Genomic DNA, 19353 nt, shown 5'->3' on the forward strand with positions numbered 1-19353 from the left:
TTCATAATGCCCTTGGCCAGACATTTTATTCATTTTATAAAAAACAGAAAAGTATAATATTCAGAAAAGATTATCTTCTGTGTGTGACCTTTTCTTGATTATTTACTGGTGAAATCTCTCAGGAGTATTAATCTCTGTTTTGGTATATCAATGCAATAGTTTTAGTAGTTTCATAAACTTATATACTGATGATGAAACTACTCTCAGGTATGGCTTACTATACCATACCTGCCTGCTTCATATACCAGAACTGCAACTGATGCTATCCAAGGAAAAGTGCGATGACTTTAAAATCACTATGCTAACTTTTAGGTATTGTTCTAACAATATCTAAAAGTTAGATAACCATAGTTACACAAAAAATGCAAACTGAATATAAAATATTACAATATGCTATGCTATACTCAATGAAACATTTATATGATCAAGTACTTATTAAACTATTCAATGCTGCAATTTTAAATACAGGAGGTGTGACACTAACTGACTGGACCATATTGTAAATTGCACTTGCCAGTTACTGATTATCATGACTTGAACAGACTTCAAAGATGGTCAGAGAAGTGGCAGCTATGTTTTAATTCTGCTAAATGTAAGGTCTTTTAGACCTTGCATTTAGCAGAATGAGGAGAAATGGGACCTGGGAGTTACAATACAGGCAGATATGAAGTTTTCTGAACAGTGTAAACATGTAGTGAGAAAAGCCCATGGTATCCTATTGATTATTTATTGAATGCTATCCTGTAGAGATAGGGAGGTCATAATTCCACTGTATAAGGCAATTGTAAGACCACATTTGGAATCCTGTGTTCGAGTTTGAGATCTCATCTAAAAAAAAACACAGAGCTTTTTGAAAGGTTCAAAGATGGGCAACTTGAATGGTGAGATTGGCAGAAAGACAACCATATAAGGAAAGACTCCGATTATGTGGGCTACAGAGTTTGTCAACTAGGCACCTCAGAAGTGACCGGATTGAGGTTTATAAGGCTCTGAGAGGGATTATTCTAGGGGCCATAAATTAAAATTACAGGGCTTGAGATTTAGATTAGATTGTAGGAAGTTCTCTTTTAGACAGTGAGTTGTTGATAGCTGGAACAAGTTGCCCTCGCAGGTAGTTGAGGTTGACAGTTTTAATAAATTCAAAGGTCAACTGAATACTTACCTGTGTGAGGAGGGAAATATATAATTTGTATTTTCTTATCTAATTGGTTTTTTTTTTTTTTTTTTTTTGCCAGTGCAGCAAAAGCCTGTGGCTTCATTGCCACTATATGGTAAATATTATTACTATCATAAATTTTAAACTACTCCTTTAATTAACTGTTCCAAACAACAGTATAAAACATTCTATAAAATAAATTACAATACTATTTATAGTATAAACATAACACTATAGCAGTTATATACTTTTATGATTGCACAAAAACTGAACCACCTTACAAGTTCAGCATATAGGGGTCCATCCTGATACAAGAATTTAACTTTTAATATAACTACTTGTCTGATTAAAAAATAAGCACACCAATATAATCAGAATGATAAACTAACACCACAAATTTAAAACAAATGATCAAGAAACCATTAAAGTTATGCACGCACACACAGACACACACTAACCCACCTCATGACAACTGTGAAAATGGTGACCAGTTCAATCAGTGCTCCCTTGCTGGAGAGACTTCAAAAAATGAACCAAACAATGGTAAAAGAGAATGATCTTTGACATTTTACAAAGTTATTATAAAAAGTATAATATTTTAAGAGCTCTTTATAATTAGTGGTAGAGACTTCAAAGAACAAACCAAACAATGGTAAAAGAGAGAGTGATACTGATAATTTAAAAAGTTACAAATTGTAAAAAAATATTTTAAGAGCTCTTTATAATAAAGAAAAAAAGATGGAAAATACTCACAAAGGATGATCCCTTAAATGATGCAATCTTTTAACATACTTGTCACGAAACAAAAGTGCCCTGTAACGAACATCTGAACGATGGATTTGACTATTTATTGCTCTTTCTACAAACTAGAAATGGAAGTTAAAGAATTTAGACAGTTAGGTATTTTTGAAAAGTTATATAATTTGATTTCAATTTCAAGAGCCATTTTTTTTAAAATTCATTATAATTAGGAATTATGGACATATACAAAAAAAAAAAAAAAAAAAAAAAAAATTTACCATCCTACATTTTATGTGCCATGATTTTATGGTACATTTTATGTACTATACAAGAAGCCACAAATTTTTTCATCCAAAAGTGAATATTATTTCAAAGGAAAATTAGTAATCAGAAATGAACCAAACTATGCACATAATGGCATTAACTTCATATTTTTACTTTGCAATTAAATGACAATCTTTATCCAAACACTAGATTTTCTACAAATGTGCCAAGATTTGAGAAAAGAACAAAGTATATCATACATTAACTGCATTGAAATTCTAGCTTCATTTTGTATCTAAAGTAAACAAAATCTAAAACTAATTTTTAGGAGTCCAAAACAAGGAAACTGGTGTTGCACCCAAATGGCCGTAATGCTTTTTGATCCTCTGCTTATCATTGGCCATAATTTCTATTAAGTAGAACATTATAACAACAATTAACTGTTAAGACATTTTTTTGAGACACTATACGTACAATAATTATCAAGACACAACAAGGTGTAAATACACCTTGAATTTTACCCTGATAATTATGATAGAATGATTTTCCTAATTTCAAAAATTAATTGTGACTAAACTATAAAGATAGAAATACAAGCAAGTTACATTTAGAAGAACAAAGTTTATTTCAAGCTAATAAAATTTGGAATGTGCTAAACTGGTAGTTCTGTACACATCAAAGATGGTATTCAATTTTTGTCATATAAATCATAACATATCACACCAAATTCTGCAGGACACACATTATTTTCGTTAATATATCCATACTGGTCAGCAGCGGTGGAACAAACTTCATTTTCCATCTACTCACCAAAGAAATAATTCAAGAGGGTAAGATAAGATGAATGAGCTGGCCATGAAGTAAGCTTCCTCCCAGCTCACTATGAAAATCAATGACATACCATTCTGTTGGGAGAGGAAAATATAAATAAATAAAATGAAATACCTGGTTTATTCTCTGATAACAGGACATCAGCCACAGTTCTTAAAATGTCAACCGCATGAACGTCTTCAATGTACAATAAATGAATTTTTATTTCCACATATCTGAATGTTAGATCTATTAACATTTCCAGAAAGATTTGAATACAATAATTGGTGAGTATGCCCCATGTTACAGAAATTCTATATACACACAAACTTTGAAATAGATTCATAAATATAAATTTGACAGCTTTACACAAAGTATTTTGCATATATTTTTATACAATAGTTATTTTATGTGCTGCAGTCACATATTTGTTTCCATTAAACATTAGTCTGTTATTTACAACTTTTAAATTGCCTTAGATATATTTAGCTTTTTAATCAATTTTATACTTGTTACTTAAATCCTGCAGTGTAAGGCTTCTTGTATAATGCAATATAAAAAATGAAGCCAAATGGATTAAACTGCATTTCTATTATCTTTTTTGTAATGTCATCAACTGTTAGTCACACCTAAGTTCAAGTCTAGTGCATTATTCACTAGGAGCTTCTAATGTCATGTAGTGTTAGCCTTCAGCACAAGGAAAAAGCTGGAATGTTGCTTTGTTACTGACAAATTTTAGATAGGCAAGAATCATCAGCATGCGAGTCCATTACTGGATAAAAAATTAATAATGTACTTTGCTGTGGTATGTAGTAATAGTTGCAGTTTGCAAGGGCAATGGGTAAGATATTTTTTTCAGAACTTTGCACACTTGGTTGGACATTCAGTTCATAAATGGTTTAATACACAATGTTTCAAACTGTGATTAGAAGAATCAAGAAGATGCTGAATTTACCATTAGTAGTATGCTACCCCATGCTTTTTCCCTTATAATCAGTGTCTATAAATGACTGACACTATGCACAAACAAGGTCTCTATTTTGTGGATCTTTTTCTCTTTCAGTGAGGTGCTTATGACCAACTTTTTTGTGACACTGACCAACAATTTACTGAGTAAAATGTAATTACATAAAGTGCCACTTTCTTAAGGTGATAAGGGTGATTAATCTTGAAGACTAAATTTTATTAGACAGAAAAACTCTGAAAAATCAGTGTTTTTCTTTCTAAATGTAATTTACTTTTCAGTGTATTCTTTATTAGTTCAGTTGCAATAAAGTTTTGAATCAAAAATATCATTTTGATTTTTTTTTTTTTTTTAATAATTAAAAAAATCAAAAGTTTTCTTCTCTTACTTTGTCAATGGCATCCTCAAAGCAGGTTAACCAGTATTCTCTGGCATCAGCATCTTGGGTTAAATCAACTGTATCAGGAACATAATCAGCAGGATACTTTAATAATGGGCAGTAAACTAACTGCCAGTCATATCTGTCCATCTCAAGTTGATCAATCTGAGAAAAAAAAAAAGTTAATTTCTCATTATTCCAATGAATATATCTTATACAAATTTCATAATACAAACAGTAAAAATTAACTATACCTAATGCTTATTTTTAAAATTAGTATTATTTACAATACTAACAAAATGCCCTTAATATTTCAGTAATTTTGCATATAAAAAAAAAAACAAGCAAACCAAAAGCTGCACTTTCATAGTCCTGTGCTGGCTTATTAAGCTGATTTACTTCATTCTGGTACATTCATTAACAGACTAAATAATTTTTTAATTAGTTTTTTTTATAAATATTGAAAATAATTATATTAAAATTTACATTTCAGAGGGCTTACCATTGCATTGTTTTGTGAATTTAGCTGTGTGGGAATTGGACTTCTCAAACCCGAACTTCCAGCATAGTTTTCTCCCCACGAATACTTTTCTGTATCTGCAAGGTTTGGGCTTGTTATTAATTACATCTGTAAAACAGTTTAATAACAATACCTGGACATAAAAATCTAAGGAAAGCAAAAAATTTATATAACTTTAAGTTTAAAGACTCTGGGTTTAAGTATGAAATGTTAAAATAAAATAATTCATTTTTGTCTTTCTCAATAGGTCAAAAATCTGTTTAAGTCTAGTCAAGAAAATCTTTTGACAGCTGAACTACAATATTCATTTTTTTTATTAAGTGAAATAGCAACAAAAAATTTAATACAGTGGATTCCGGTTACTTGGGACACATCAGGACTAGTGCATTTTGGCCCGATTAAGCAGCTGCCCAATTATGCAAAGTTTCACGTAAATAGTTAAAAATCAATCGTAACGTCATAGAGAATCAATCGTAATGATTGATTCTCTGTGCGATACGGACTCACCATAGCAAAGTACAGTTCACTATACAATATGTAGTAAGCGCCGGTCATTGTGATCACGTTTGTGAATTGAATTTTAATTCTATTAAAGAGTGATTCTAATAAACAAAAATAGGAGGAATATTAGCATTAGTAGAGGCATTTGATGCAAGAAAGCAAGCTTATGCAGCATCAGCCAAAAAAAAAAAAAAAAAAAAACCCACTTCCACTTCACCCCTCTGTTCGTTCAAAATACCTGTCCAGCTGAGCCTTAAACTTATTTAGGCTATCAACCTCCACCACAAGGGATGGCAGTCTGTTCCACCAACCTACCACCCGCTGGCTAAAGGCAAATTTCCGCACGTCTATCCTACATCTGTCTTTCCTCAATTTCAATTTATGCCCTCTCAGGTGATTTTTCTAAGCTAGAGGAAGAATCCCATCAGCATTGAGCATGCTTAAACCATTCAAGGCTTTATACACCTCTATCAGATCACCTCGCTGGTGCCTAGTCTCCAGACACTGTAATTTGCAAAACTTAAGCCTTTCTTCATAAAAGCACCCCTTTGTTCCATTCACTAATCTTGTTGCCCTTCTCTGTACTCGTTCCAGCAGCTCTACATCCTTCTTGAAATGAGGCCTCCAGACCTGTATACAGTACTCTAGGTGTGGCCTGACCATTGCTTTATACAATGGAATAATCACCTCCTTATCCCTGCTGGAAAAATTCCTGTATATCATTGACAATACTCCATGAGCTACTCTTGCAGCCCGTCTGCACTGCTCAGAGAACTTCATATCTGCCTGCACAACCACCCCCAAGTCCCTTTCATTCTCTACCACTGCCAGTGTAGTACCACAGAGTTGATACGTTGCTCTGGGGTTGCTGTTTCCCATGTGTAGTACTTTACATTTGTCAATGTTAAACTTCATTTGCCACCTCTCAGCCCATCTGCTCAACCTTTCCAGATCCTGTTGCAGCAGCATAGTGTCAGTAGTGTCCTTGACAACCCTGCCAACCTTTGTATCATCTGCAAACTTGGACATTAAGCTTGATATACCATCATCAATATCATTTATAAATACAGAAAACAATAATGGACCCAACACTGAGCCCTGAGGGACTCCACTAATAACGTTAGTCCATGATGAGCAGTGTCCATTGATTACCACTCTCTGTCTTCTCCCCCTCAACCACCCCTTTATACATAGCAGCAATTTGCCTCCAATGTCACACTGCTCCAATTTGTGTAGCAGTCTTCCATGTGCAACAGTATCAAAAGCCTTTCTAAGATCCAAGTATATAATATCAAAGTTATTCCCTGCATCCAGTTCTTTTGTGACTGCATCATAGTATCCAATCAAGTTGGTCAGGCAAGACTTCCCCTTAACAAAACCATGCTGTGTCTGAGCTATAACTGAAGTCTTGTCTAAATGATCCTGCAGTGCTTCTTTAACCAGTGCCTCCATTAATTTTCCTGGAACAGAAGTTAAGCTCACAGGTCTATAATTACTTGTGTCAGCCTTTGATCCTCCTTTGTGAATTGGGGTCACATTTGCACATTTCCAGTCTATGGGTACCTCCCCTGAGTCCAAGGAAGCTCTCATAATTATGGCTAAGGGTTTGCTTACTTCCTTTGCTGCCTCCTTTAATATAACTGGATAGATCCCATCCACCCCGGGTGCCTTTCTTGTGTTTATCTTCAACAGTTTCTCCTCCACTTTACTCCCAGTTATTTCAAGATTCTGTAGCTTACTGCTAGAGTTGAATACACCTCTGGCATTCCCCTCGCTGAATAACTCCTCCTGTGTGAATGTCGATGCAAAATATTCATTTAGTTTGTTAGCTACCTGAGCAGGATCATCAACACTTGACCCATCAATATCAAGTGGACCAATCTGATTCATCCCCTTCCTTCTAGAGTTTACATAAATAAAGAACTCTTTGCTGTTTTTCTTTGCATCCCTTGCCAAGGATTTCTCGTAATCTGCCTTCGCCTGCCTAACCTCCTTTGTAACTTGGTTGCATATCAACTTGTATCTATCATAGGCTTCTGTGTCATGTGTTAATTTATATGTATCCCATGCATTTTTCTTCTCTGCCATATGCCTCATTAGTTCATCTGACATCCATTTTGGCCTAAACCTTGAACAATATTTCTTATTTGGTATGTAAAGCCTAGTAGCTTCCAAGATAAGTTCTTTGAATGCTTCCCATTTTGAATTTGCTGTTGGTAACATCATCAGTTGGTCCCACTGTATAGAATTTAAATACTGTCTCAGTCCATCGTAGTCGCCTTTACGGAAGCAATAACCCTTCCCTTTACCCCTAATGGTAGTTACCTCTTTCAGTAAATCCCACTTCAGCACACTGTGATCACTGCCACCTAGTGGTTCATTTATCTGCAGATTCTTAATGCATGAAGAATCACTGCTGATAATCAAATCAAGAGTATTACTCCCTCTAGTTGCCTCCCGAACATGCTGATGTAGAAAACAATCATCCAATAAATCCACAAAAGCCCTGCTAGTGTGTGAGTAACCAGCCCCCAAATTCCAGTCAATATCTGGGAAATTAAAATCTCCCATTATAAGACTCTCTGATTTACTGGCCCACTATTTCCCTGTACAGTTCCTTATTATACTCATCAGAGTCATTAGGCCTATAGCACACTCCTACTCTCAATTTTGATCTCCCAATGCTTATGTCACACCAAACTGACTCAACACTGCACTGTCCAGCGATGTCGACTGGCTTCACTTCCTTGGTTTTTATGTGTTTCTTAACTAATAGCATAACCCCTCCCCCCTTCCTATCCTGTCTATCCTTTCTGTAGACGTTGTACTCCCCAAATTCCAGTTCTGCATCCCTTATATCTGTGTGACACCACGTCTCTGATATCCCAACAATATCTGCCTTTGATGTTTTGAGCAATACCTCAAATTCATCAAATTTATTTACTAAACTCCTAGCATTGGTGTACACGCAAGTATACCTGCACCTGTTTCTATTCTTAGCTACCCTAACACAACCCATGTGTTTACTTGTACCGCAATGGCTCCCAGCAGTCTCTGAAATACCATGCATCTTGTTTTTCAGGCTTCTGCTCATTCTAATAGAAGCAGTGCAAGAATCTCTTTCACCTCTGCCAGTGGCTACTGTCAATCTATTGGTCTTTGTCTCCCCCCCAAGCTAGCAGTTTTCCGACCCACCTAACACTGCCTCGATAGCATCAGCAAATATTCTTGCACCCTTTCTATTTAAGTGTATCCCATCCCTGTAGAAGCAATCTCTCCTGTTAACAAGTACAGTCCAGGCTGAAAAAAATTCTACCCCTTGAGCCTTGCACAATCTTTCCAGGGCCGAATTGATCGACAAGGCTCTCATCCTATACTCCCTCCTATCGTGTCTGGGCAGAATTGCAGACACTTTCAAATTCAACCCTAATTCTCGGCTTTTGTTCAACAGTGACCTGTACTTGTTAAGTAATTCTGCCGGTCTCCTACTCTTAATATTATTAGTGCCAACGTGTACAACTATATCACCTTTTGTGCCCTTAAAAGATGATATTCGCTCTACAACGTCATCAACCTTTGCCCCTGGCAGACATATTATCCACAGGTTATAAAAGTAAAGATATATTAAACACAAATTTACATTTATTACCTCTTACCAATTAAAAGATTAAATGATATGTAAAAATCAGAAGAATATTTTCCACACGTTAGCAAAATAAAAATAAATTTACTCTTATGTGCATAGCTTAATTAATACGTACTGTAATATGTACATACTAACTAGTTGATATTTCTGTTCCCTGACATTTGGGGGGAAGGGGGAGTTTAAAATTTAAAACAGTAAAAAGATAAGCAATCAATAACAGAGAACACGGCACGTACAAATTGCAACTAACACAATACAAGCAATTGAGATACGGAGTAACAAATTAAGAAGCTTAAAAAATAGAAATGAAGAGAAAATTCTGAAAATTTATGGTTTTCATATGATTGAAGATTTCATGGAAGGAGAAACTCATTTTATCTCAACGTAAAAACCCACAGAATTCCAGCTATCGGTATTATCATAAATTCAATAAGATCGAGTTTATTATCCAGTCATTGTGAATTGAATTTTAATTCTATTAAACAGTGATTATAATAAGCGAAAATAGGAGGAATATTATCCACAGGCTATAAAAGTAAAGATACATTAAACACAAATTTACACTTTATTACCTTACCAATTAAAAAATTAAACGATATGTGAAAATCGGAAGAATATTTTCAGGGAGTCTCTGAAACTGCTAATGATTACTATCCATTTATAATAGATTGTACTAACAGTAAAGCGCAATAAACCGGAAACTGCTAATTGTTTTTATTGTTTTATGGTTGTGAAGTTCAGAAATCTGACCAGACCACTTGGTATGGTTGGAAACAATCGTGGGGTAATTTTGAGTGCTGTGATCTCCTGCCTCGATTAAACGGCATGTTGTCCCAGTTAAGCTAAGAAAACCCTGCCTATTTTCTCAATTTGGTTCTGTTCTTTAAGATTTGTCCCAAATAAACAGCTGCCTCAATTAACTGGTGTCCCAAATAACCAGAATCCGCTGTACTAATTTAACAATATTATAATAATAATTACATTGCAAAAAAAAAAAAAAAAAAAAAAATTTTTAAATAATAATAACATGAAAAAAAAATTACAGCATTTAAGCATTTTCCTATAGTCAGTTATGAAGCCAGTTATTATTATTTTAAAAATATTTTTTTTAAATAATAATAACAACATGAAAAACAAATTACAGCATTTAAGCATTTTCCTATAGCCAGTTATGAACAATTTATTTGGCCTGATCAATATTTACATATTTTGTAGAGAGCTTGACTAGAATATTAAGATCTTTTATACATACGCAAATCTATAGTGCTTCCTCTTAAAAAAAAAAATAATAATAAAAACAGCCCTTAAACTAAAAAGTTATATGCTTTAAAGAATTTTTCTTCAAGCTCATCTTACAAACAACCAATAAAAAGAAATTATTTTTTTATGGTGCACTGGCACCTTAGGCCATGACATGCAGTCAAGACTATTTCTGTAATTACACCACACTTCTTACAGAATGAATAGTATAACTCACATTAATTTCTGAAGTTTATTGAGGTCATATCATAATAGTCAGTAAGCTGTTATGCTATGACAAGCCATGTGGGGTACTAGGTAAAATATGGCAGTATTTATTCCAAGACTTCAGCCATGTGGCAAGTGAGTCATGATGGAAAAATGCTAAGATTAAAATTTACCATATTCATGGAAAGAGTTAATGTAATAGGTGCTCAAAGCACGCAGACAGGCTACTTGGGGGGCGGGAACTTGCTTAAGTAATTATAATAGATGTATTAGGGTAATAAACATCAATAAATTACAAAATTTAATCTGTCTATGTAAAGCAGCGTTTCCCAAATTTTTTAGTCACAGAACACTTTTCATCTCACAATATATTTGCGGAACACAAGTTTAGCAGGAGACAAAGAACTGTTTACTAGTATTTTGTTACATACGATGCACTGTGTATCAGGAGCATCTTTATTTCCAACACATGTAAAGCCAAAATTCAAATAACTGTCATCATACTTTCGTTTTGGTCTTTTATTAGTTCATCCTCACTTTGAAGTGTGTTCGTTTCCATTGACCACAGCTGCAATACTAGAAGTACTTGCTTCTCATTTTAAAGTTTCTTTTTTAAACCACAAATCCATGGTCATTTATTTTAATAATATTTTGAAATACTAATTATCAAAAAAATATTTATACAAGGAAGCAAGTTTAGTTATGCTTACTAGTTTTCCACACTACTACAGAACTAATCTCGTAACTGCGAAGACAGTCCGCACCACCAGCACTATGTAAACATGCAAGAATGTGTCAGAGGAAGGCTACTTTGTTTCATCCACCAGAACGATGCATGATATCGGTTCACTTCCCCCTCTCCCTCAACCCATGTAAAAGGTAAAAAAAGGTAAACTGCAGCCATTATCAACCCACCGCAGGATGGAAGCCTCCTCAACAATTCATGTTGAGGAAAATGGACCATAATCTGCCACGCTGGTCCAGTGTGGGTTGGCAGATCAACCATATTTAGCAGTCAGGGGCTTGAACCCTAGTCTACTCAAAGAGTGTGTGCCACTGCACTTATGCTCCTGACCACTTGGCTACAGAGGCCTGCTTCAACCAGTGTACTCCAGGCTAAATCGCATATTAGATTGCTACATTGCTACTTTTTCGCATATGTCATTACCTCTACACATACTTCTCTATGCAAAAGCCCGCCAAAATAAAGTGTTCCTTTGTCTATTTTATTATTAGCCTATGCCACTATATTAATAACCGGAAAAAAAAAAAAAAAAAATTAAAACTTACAATAATAAAAAAACAGGTGGACGCTACAAATCGGAAAAATTTTATTTTTTTAATTATTAATTACGATTTTTCATGGAACACTGGTGTTCTGTGGAACACAGTTTGGGAAACGCTGATGTAAAGTAAAAGCTAAGCTATCTGTCATCCATCCAGGAAAATAGAGGAACCTGCCACATTTTTAAGAATGATAAAGGATATTAGCATTAGTAGAGGCATATGATGCAAGAAAGCAAGCTTATGCAGCATCAGTCAAAAAAAAAAAAAAAAAAAAAAAAAAAAGAAAAAACTACTCCCATTTTACCCCTCTGTTCATTCGAAATACCTGTCCAGCTGAGCCTTAAATTTATTTAGGCTATCAACTTCCACAACAAGGGATGGAAGTCTGTTCCACCAACCAACTACCCGCTGGCTAAAGGCAAATTTCCACATGTCTGTCCTACATCTGTCTTTCCTCAATTTGAATTTATGCCCTCTCAGGTGATTATTCTGAGCAAGAGGAAGAATTCCATCGGCATTGAGCATGCTCAAACCATTCAAGGCTTTATACACCTCTATCAGATCACCTCGCCGGTGCCTAGTCTCCAGTCACTGTAATTTGCAAAACTTAAGCCTTTCTTCATAAGAGCAACCCTTTGTTCCAGCAGCTCTACATCCTTCTTGAAATGAGGCCTCCAGACCTGTATACAGTACTCAGGGTGTGGCCTGACCATTGCCTTATACAAGGGAATAATCACCTCCTTATCCCTGCTAGAAAAATTCCTATATATCATTGACAAGACACCATGAGCTACTCTTGCAGCCCGTCTGCACTGCTCAGAGAACTTCATATCTGCCTGCACAATTACCCCCAGGTCCTTTTCATTCTCTACCACTGTCAGTGTAGATCTACCACTGTCATTCTCTACCACTGTCAGATGTTCTGCAACTTTACGTCATAATTTCAGAAGGTGACCTGAGATCATTCTCAGTGATATGTTATATGAACGAGTCAAAAGTTGCTGAGCTATGGCTATTTGAAATGGAGCTTGATTGGAAGGAATCTGGTATTGGAAAAAGTATTTTTATTAGGAGAAAGATTACATTATTTTATTATTTTTTTTTTTTTTGATTTGGTAGTTGTTGGCGCATCGGCTTCTGTGGCCATATTGCACCTCCCAAGGTTTTTGCAGTACTTTGATCCAAGCCCGAGGTGGGAATCGAACCCGCGACCTTTGGGTTGCCGGGCAGGTACTTTACCCACTCGGCTAGCCCGGTCGGCTACATTATGTTGTACAGTAAATTACAAAAAGATATTACAATGAACAAATAATAAAACGATTATGTTGGACAATTTACATCAATTAATCTAGAGCAATTGTTCAAAATGTCTGCCATCAGCTTCAATTCAGAGTCTGGTTTATTTCATTGGTGAACATGTAGCAAAGAACTGAAGTGTAATTAATGTGTCTTGGGGCATTGAAAAGTAATTAATTTCTTGTGTCGACCTTGGGTACAAGTGACCTTATACATGGTAATCTAAGGGATTGGGATATGATGAATGTGGTGGCCAATTCTGCACTGGTGCAGTCAGTCCATTAGCCATGGACTTACCCAACCATTTGTTCAGATACTGTGTGATGTGCCTACTGAAACGTATGGATGCTCCATCATGCTGGCAGTACATCTGCAATCATGTTTGCAGGGAAATGTTCTCTGAGAGGGCCAGAGGTTCACTTTGCAAAATTGTGACATAAATGTCATCTATCCGAGTTGCGAGAAGAAAGAGGCCATGCAGCTGGTCACCAAGGCCACCACGACCACACCACACATTTACACACACAAAAAAACACCAACAACAACAGAAAAAAAAAAAAAAATTCAAAGTTACTTTCCATTGCTTCCTGTGGATTCTCGCGGACCCATAAATGGAAGCTTCTGGTATTTTTGGCTCCATTATGACTAAAATGTGCCATATCGGTGAACAAAATGAGGATTGTGCAGCTAAGCAAGAGCCGAATTCCAATTGGTAACTTCAGGGTCAAGATGTTGAACATGGTATGGAATATAATCCTTTACTGTTTAACATTCTCCAGAGAGTCATGTGCAGAGCACTGAGGCAGGCAGAAATTCTTAAGGTACTAACTCAGGAACTATGCAGTGTTATTTAAATAATATTTTCATTCACACTGAATGTTTAGCTGTCAATGGCTCACTCAGGAATGAGCCATCTTCTCAAGAAGTAATAAACGTTACTAAACACTTAATGATCTGGGATTTTTCACTGTGAAAATTGTTGCCAATATTCCTCAATAGCAGCATTGGTGGTGTTGCTGTTGTAAAACCTGTACAAAACATACATACCCACATATTCTTTACTGGAAAACAAACAGCATTTCACAGTTGACACAGAACAATGACTGAACTATATAATACATGTGTGCTGCATGTATATTAATTCAGATAACACAGCTCCATAACCATGAAGAATCCAACCCATGTTTATTTTTATATATTATAGTTTTTGACATGAAATATCTTTGTTGGCATCTACTACATTTTCAGACTGAAGCAAACCAATTGGTAACAAAAATATCAGAAAATGACACAAATGATGTCACTTCCTAATTGATGCTAATGCAGTCACTAACGTTAATTCAGTAGAGTAACGGCCATGATTCTGTTTCACATTTTCGTCAAAGATGTTTTCACACAAAACATCTTTCATGTGTACAGGGTACACACACTTTTTTTTTTAATTTAAAATAACCTCAGAAATCACCTACTAAAGTTAAAGTTGACAAACACCTTGTATATTAAAAAACAGGACAGCTGCACCACCTACCTACCAAATAGCAAAGAGGCTGAATTAAACATAAAAATGCATTAGTCAAAATAATGTTTAACAAGGAAATTTACTTGTTAAACATTATTTAATTTAATAATGTTTTACAAGGAAATTTACATCAAAAGTGACCACCTCAGAGCCTCTAGTGGTCACTTTTGATGTAAATAGTGAATTCAAGGAGGACAGACTTTAGTCTATCCTTCTTTGGCCAGCTGCTGCCATTAAATTATTGGTTACTTGAGTAAGCATGTTTATATTGTTCATAATATCTGTAACCCATCCATCTGTTATAATATAAAAAAAAAAGATCAGAAGTTGATGAAAAACAGAGGTGTTGGACTTACTGTATTTGTAGAAGACTAGAAAAGCTGAAAATCATGATGCACTTCCAAATGAGTGGGTGCAATTATATTGTTTTAAAATGTGTAAGTAGACAGAATCATTATTTTGAGAAATTCAATCTGTGTAATTTTTTTTTTTAATTCAAGATTTTCAGTTCCAAAAAAAAACCTTTTTAGCTCCTTGACAGATCTGTTCCTTCAAGCAGGGCACCAACTGTGCTCATTGTTGTTCATTCTTTTTCAAGACAAAGTTAAAGAACATCAGCTTGTCCATGGAACCAGCATTGATGTAACTTTTTGTACATACAGTAAAATCTCGTTAATACAAACTCGGTTTATACAAAGTACTCGTTTATATGAAGCACATACCATTCCCCTGCAAAAGAATAGGCTTTTCTATGTAAATATATTCGTTTATTACAAAATTCAGTTAATATGTATTACAAAGTTCTTTTTCACCCCGTGAGAAATAAATATTGTCATTTTGTATGTTTAATACAAATCTTGGCAGAGTGATCCAATTATTGCCCCCGGCTACCTGGCTCCCTACTTCCCGAAGGATGGCACTGACTTGTTAGAAATTAGTTTTGTGTAAACAAAAGCAGTTTATGGTAGCTACAATGTCAAGTGCACTCTGAAAAACATCTTTCTGAAGGATGAGTTGTTAAATTAACAAAAGAATAAAAAGTTTTTCTAAGTTGTTTACATGCACTCCCTTGCTCTCCATGGGAATAAGATCAGTTGCAATTGTTACCCCAGTTCAAAATATCTTTTGCTATCATATACAGCAATCTATTTTTTGTGCCATTTTATCTGAGCTGATGTCTTTTTCAGAACTTGTCTTTAAATTAATTTAAAATTTGTTTATATTAAATCTTATCTAGCAGTGTTATGGTGAAAAAAACGTAGACAGACAGAATTAAGCCTGGAAGTTAAACTAAAAATTATACAAAAGGCTGGATAGGATAGAAAGAAGCAAAACGGACACTGCAAAGGAATAACAACATAGAATGCTGAAAAATCGAAAAAGACTTTAAGTGCGTGACACTGCAGCAGCAATGAAAAACAGGAAACGAATTCATGGAGCAAAACACGAGGAGCTTGAAACAAAATTTTTCGAGTGGTACCAACAAATGCATGCATCTAGTTTGCCAATATCAGGTCCGATTTTGCAAGAAAAGGCAAATTATCTAGCTCAACAACATGAGATTAGCGACTTCAAATGCAGCAGTGGATGGTTCCAAAGATTTAAAGGCAGGAATAGATTGGTTTTGCAAAATGTTTGCGGTGAGTCTGGATTAGTCGACAAAGAAAAGGCTACAGACTGGTTGTGTTCTGTATGGTCCATCCTTGAAAAATATTTTTAATCTTGACGAGACAGGTTTATTTTATAATTTGCTGCCAAACAAAACATTTTCTGTTCGAGGAGAGTCTTGTCATGGTGGAAAATTAAGTAAACAAAGACTCACTATTCTGTTATGCTGCAATTCAGCTGGCAGTACAAAACTACACCCACTTGTGATTGGTAAGTTTTCCAAGCCAAGATGTTTTAAAGCAGTTAACCAACTTCCCTGTGATTATGAGGCCAATAGAAGTGCTTGGCTTATGGTCAAAATTTTTCAGTCTTGGTTATCAAAATTGGACAGAAGAATGGCTTCAGAAAAAAAAGAACATTTTGATGGTTTTAGACTGTTGTACAGCACATTCTGCCAAGACATTTAAGTTGACAAATATAAGGCTGTTGTTTTTATCCCCCAATACAACCAGTTTAATGCAATCACTGGATCAAGGCATTATTTATAACCTCAAGAGAGAACATAGAGCTCGCCTGATAAGATACTTGAACTGCAACATAGGAGGAGGGAACAATTTTCAGCCAAATTGGAATGTCTTGGATGCTATCCATAATCTTGTTATTGCTTGGGACAGTATTGCATCAAGTGTAATAATCAACTGCTACAGAAAGAGTGGCTTTGGAGAGAATATCATCGAAAAACATGGTCCAGCAGACAAATGTGATAGCAACATTGAGGAATGGAGGAATTTGAAGGAGCATATGGATTTTGTTGGTGAATTTGAAGAGTTTGTGAAGGTGGATGATGAAGTTGCTACCACTGCAACGCCAACACCAGAAGTGTTGAGCACCATACAAAATGATGATGTTTTTGTTACCAGCAACAGCAAAAGTGTAGAAGCGTGCGCGCGCGCGCACACACACACACACACACACACACACACACACACACCATCTAAAAAAAGATGCCCCAAATGCATTGAACACAATAGAGAATGTGTTGGCCTGTAGTAACGTTGATAAAGAAACAACTATTGCATTTAATAATGTCTGTGCTGTAGTTAAAAATGCATATAAGACAAAAACTGTGCAAACAACATTGGATTATTTCTTTCTTTAAATTAGATTGATTTATTAAAAAGTTAATGGTTTGTATGTCTCCTTTTATATTAAGATCGTAATTCTTTTTACTGTGATACTAAAATACTATATATATCAAAATATATAATGTATAATATTTTCATTTCCGTTAGTATTGCTTTTCTCTTAGTTTATCTTACAAATAAAATAAAATCTTTAAAAAATATGTTATTCCTAGTTACACAAGGCTTTTGTTTTGATTTTATCTTATAAATTTATTTTTGATATTATTATTATTATTCTTAGATATACAGTATGTACAAAAAAAAAAAAAAAGACTTGACACTTTTGGGGAACCTCGTTACAACAAACCTTGTTACTACAAAATGTGAAAATTTAAGTCCCTTGAACTTTGTATTAATGAGATTCCATTGTAATATGCAAACTGCCAACTTTTTAGGTACATTCTTAAGGCTTCTTGGGCAATTTTTTGTTAACTTTGGGTTTCCAGAAACATCTCCGACATTTGGCTGTTGTGTCAACTGCTGAAGATTTGTTAGAAACCAAAAAGTAAACAAATTTATGTTTGACTGTCGCACAGTCAACTATCTTCTGTTTGCATATAGTGTTCCAAATGAGTCATCTAAATTTTGAGAACCTCTGATTTTCATTGTAAGCTGTCTTTCACTATGGCATATCACCACTTGTCCATGGTCCAATTTGCTAAGTTTGTTTCCATGTAGAATGCTGACTGTAAATAGCACCTCTACCTTCATTTATACCTTTGTGCTACAGCACTGCTCTCTACAATGCCATAAATAACAATTAGTGTAAAATTTGCTTTATAGTTAGTATTAATTAATGTTCTCAATATGAAATTCTGTAATTTCCTTTGCAATGTAATACAGTGAGTATATAACAGATGTCTTGTTTACTTAAAACTGAATTTAAATTTCAGATGGTGCAATATGGCCATAACAGCTCTTTTGCCATTAACCTCCACAACAAGAAAAAATTTCAGATTTTGAAATAACTTCTGAAGGAGACATATTTAAACTTATCTCCACACCATAAGGATAATCACTAAATTCACAAGACTTAGTGTTTGTGTGATAGGCATTGCATAAATGAGAAAAATCATGGAAATAGTAGAAAAATGACTAATTTAATACACCTATATAAGGATTTATGTCTTTATAAATTAAGAAAAAATATTTTAATAAAAATAACACCATTCACCCCTTCCTACACACTTTGAAAATATGAAAGTACATACCATCTTCTTCTGCTCCCTTCAAAAATGCTCCAATAGCAGCAAGATATCCTTCATGCCTTAAAAATAAAGCTTGAACTTTACCCTATAAAGTATAATAAACAATTAAAATGAACCCACACTATTGTATACAGTGTTGCAATTTAAAAGTACTCAGGGTCTACCTGGCTTATTTTTAGGTTAGGAAATTTGCCATCTATACTTTTCTCTTTGTCATATTTGTGCTGAAAACTTTGAATATGATAATAAAATTAAATTAAATATTACCATTTTGATTTTATGATTTTAACTGAAATAACTTCTGAAGGAGACATTTGATTTCTAAAAACTTTCAATTTTGCCTTCAGCTGCTTTTTCTCAACGGATCATTCCCTGACATCAAATTTATTTATAAAACATGTAACATGTAAAAAAATTATGAATATTAATAAGTGAAAATGATTATTATTTAGGCCTAGGTCTCTAAGCACTGTAGTGTGCTACTTATACATATCAAAACTGGGGTGCATGATTATATTTGAACATGCCTCAAGGGCAGTGGTGGGATTCAAATAATTTAACAACCGGTTCGCTGCCCTAATGACCGTTCTAAGTATAAAAAACTATATACCGAAAGGTAGTTTATTATTTCATGCAGTTAATACTTAAATAAGAACAATAAAAGAGGTCTGCAAAACTAGATTATGTTATAAGAAAGAGTTTTAAAATATTAATGAAAAAATATTAAATAATACCTGAAAAAAATAAAAAATAAAACTGTTATTTAAGATATTTCCATATTACCTCTTGATTGGCGTCCTCAC

General features: G+C 34.6%; 1 protein-coding gene across 1 annotated transcript in view; it reads right to left on the reverse strand.

Annotated features, from left to right (window-relative positions):
• LOC150091811 (4'-phosphopantetheine phosphatase) overlaps positions 1 to 19353 on the reverse strand; it is a 154769-nt gene that overhangs the window by 23560 nt on the left and 111856 nt on the right. Inside the window, exons 8-11 of the mRNA XM_090377091.1 lie at positions 18554 to 18635; positions 4817 to 4911; positions 4324 to 4479; positions 1910 to 2022 (exon numbers count right to left, since the gene is read on the reverse strand). Coding sequence (XP_090233217.1) covers positions 1910 to 2022; positions 4324 to 4479; positions 4817 to 4911; positions 18554 to 18635 — 446 coding nt within the window. The remainder of the gene's footprint in view (positions 1 to 1909; positions 2023 to 4323; positions 4480 to 4816; positions 4912 to 18553; positions 18636 to 19353) is intronic.

Source organism: Mastigoproctus giganteus, chromosome 1 (assembly GCF_048544385.1).
Source record: "Mastigoproctus giganteus isolate SK-2022 chromosome 1, ASM4854438v1, whole genome shotgun sequence".
NCBI lineage: Eukaryota > Metazoa > Arthropoda > Arachnida > Uropygi > Thelyphonidae > Mastigoproctus > Mastigoproctus giganteus.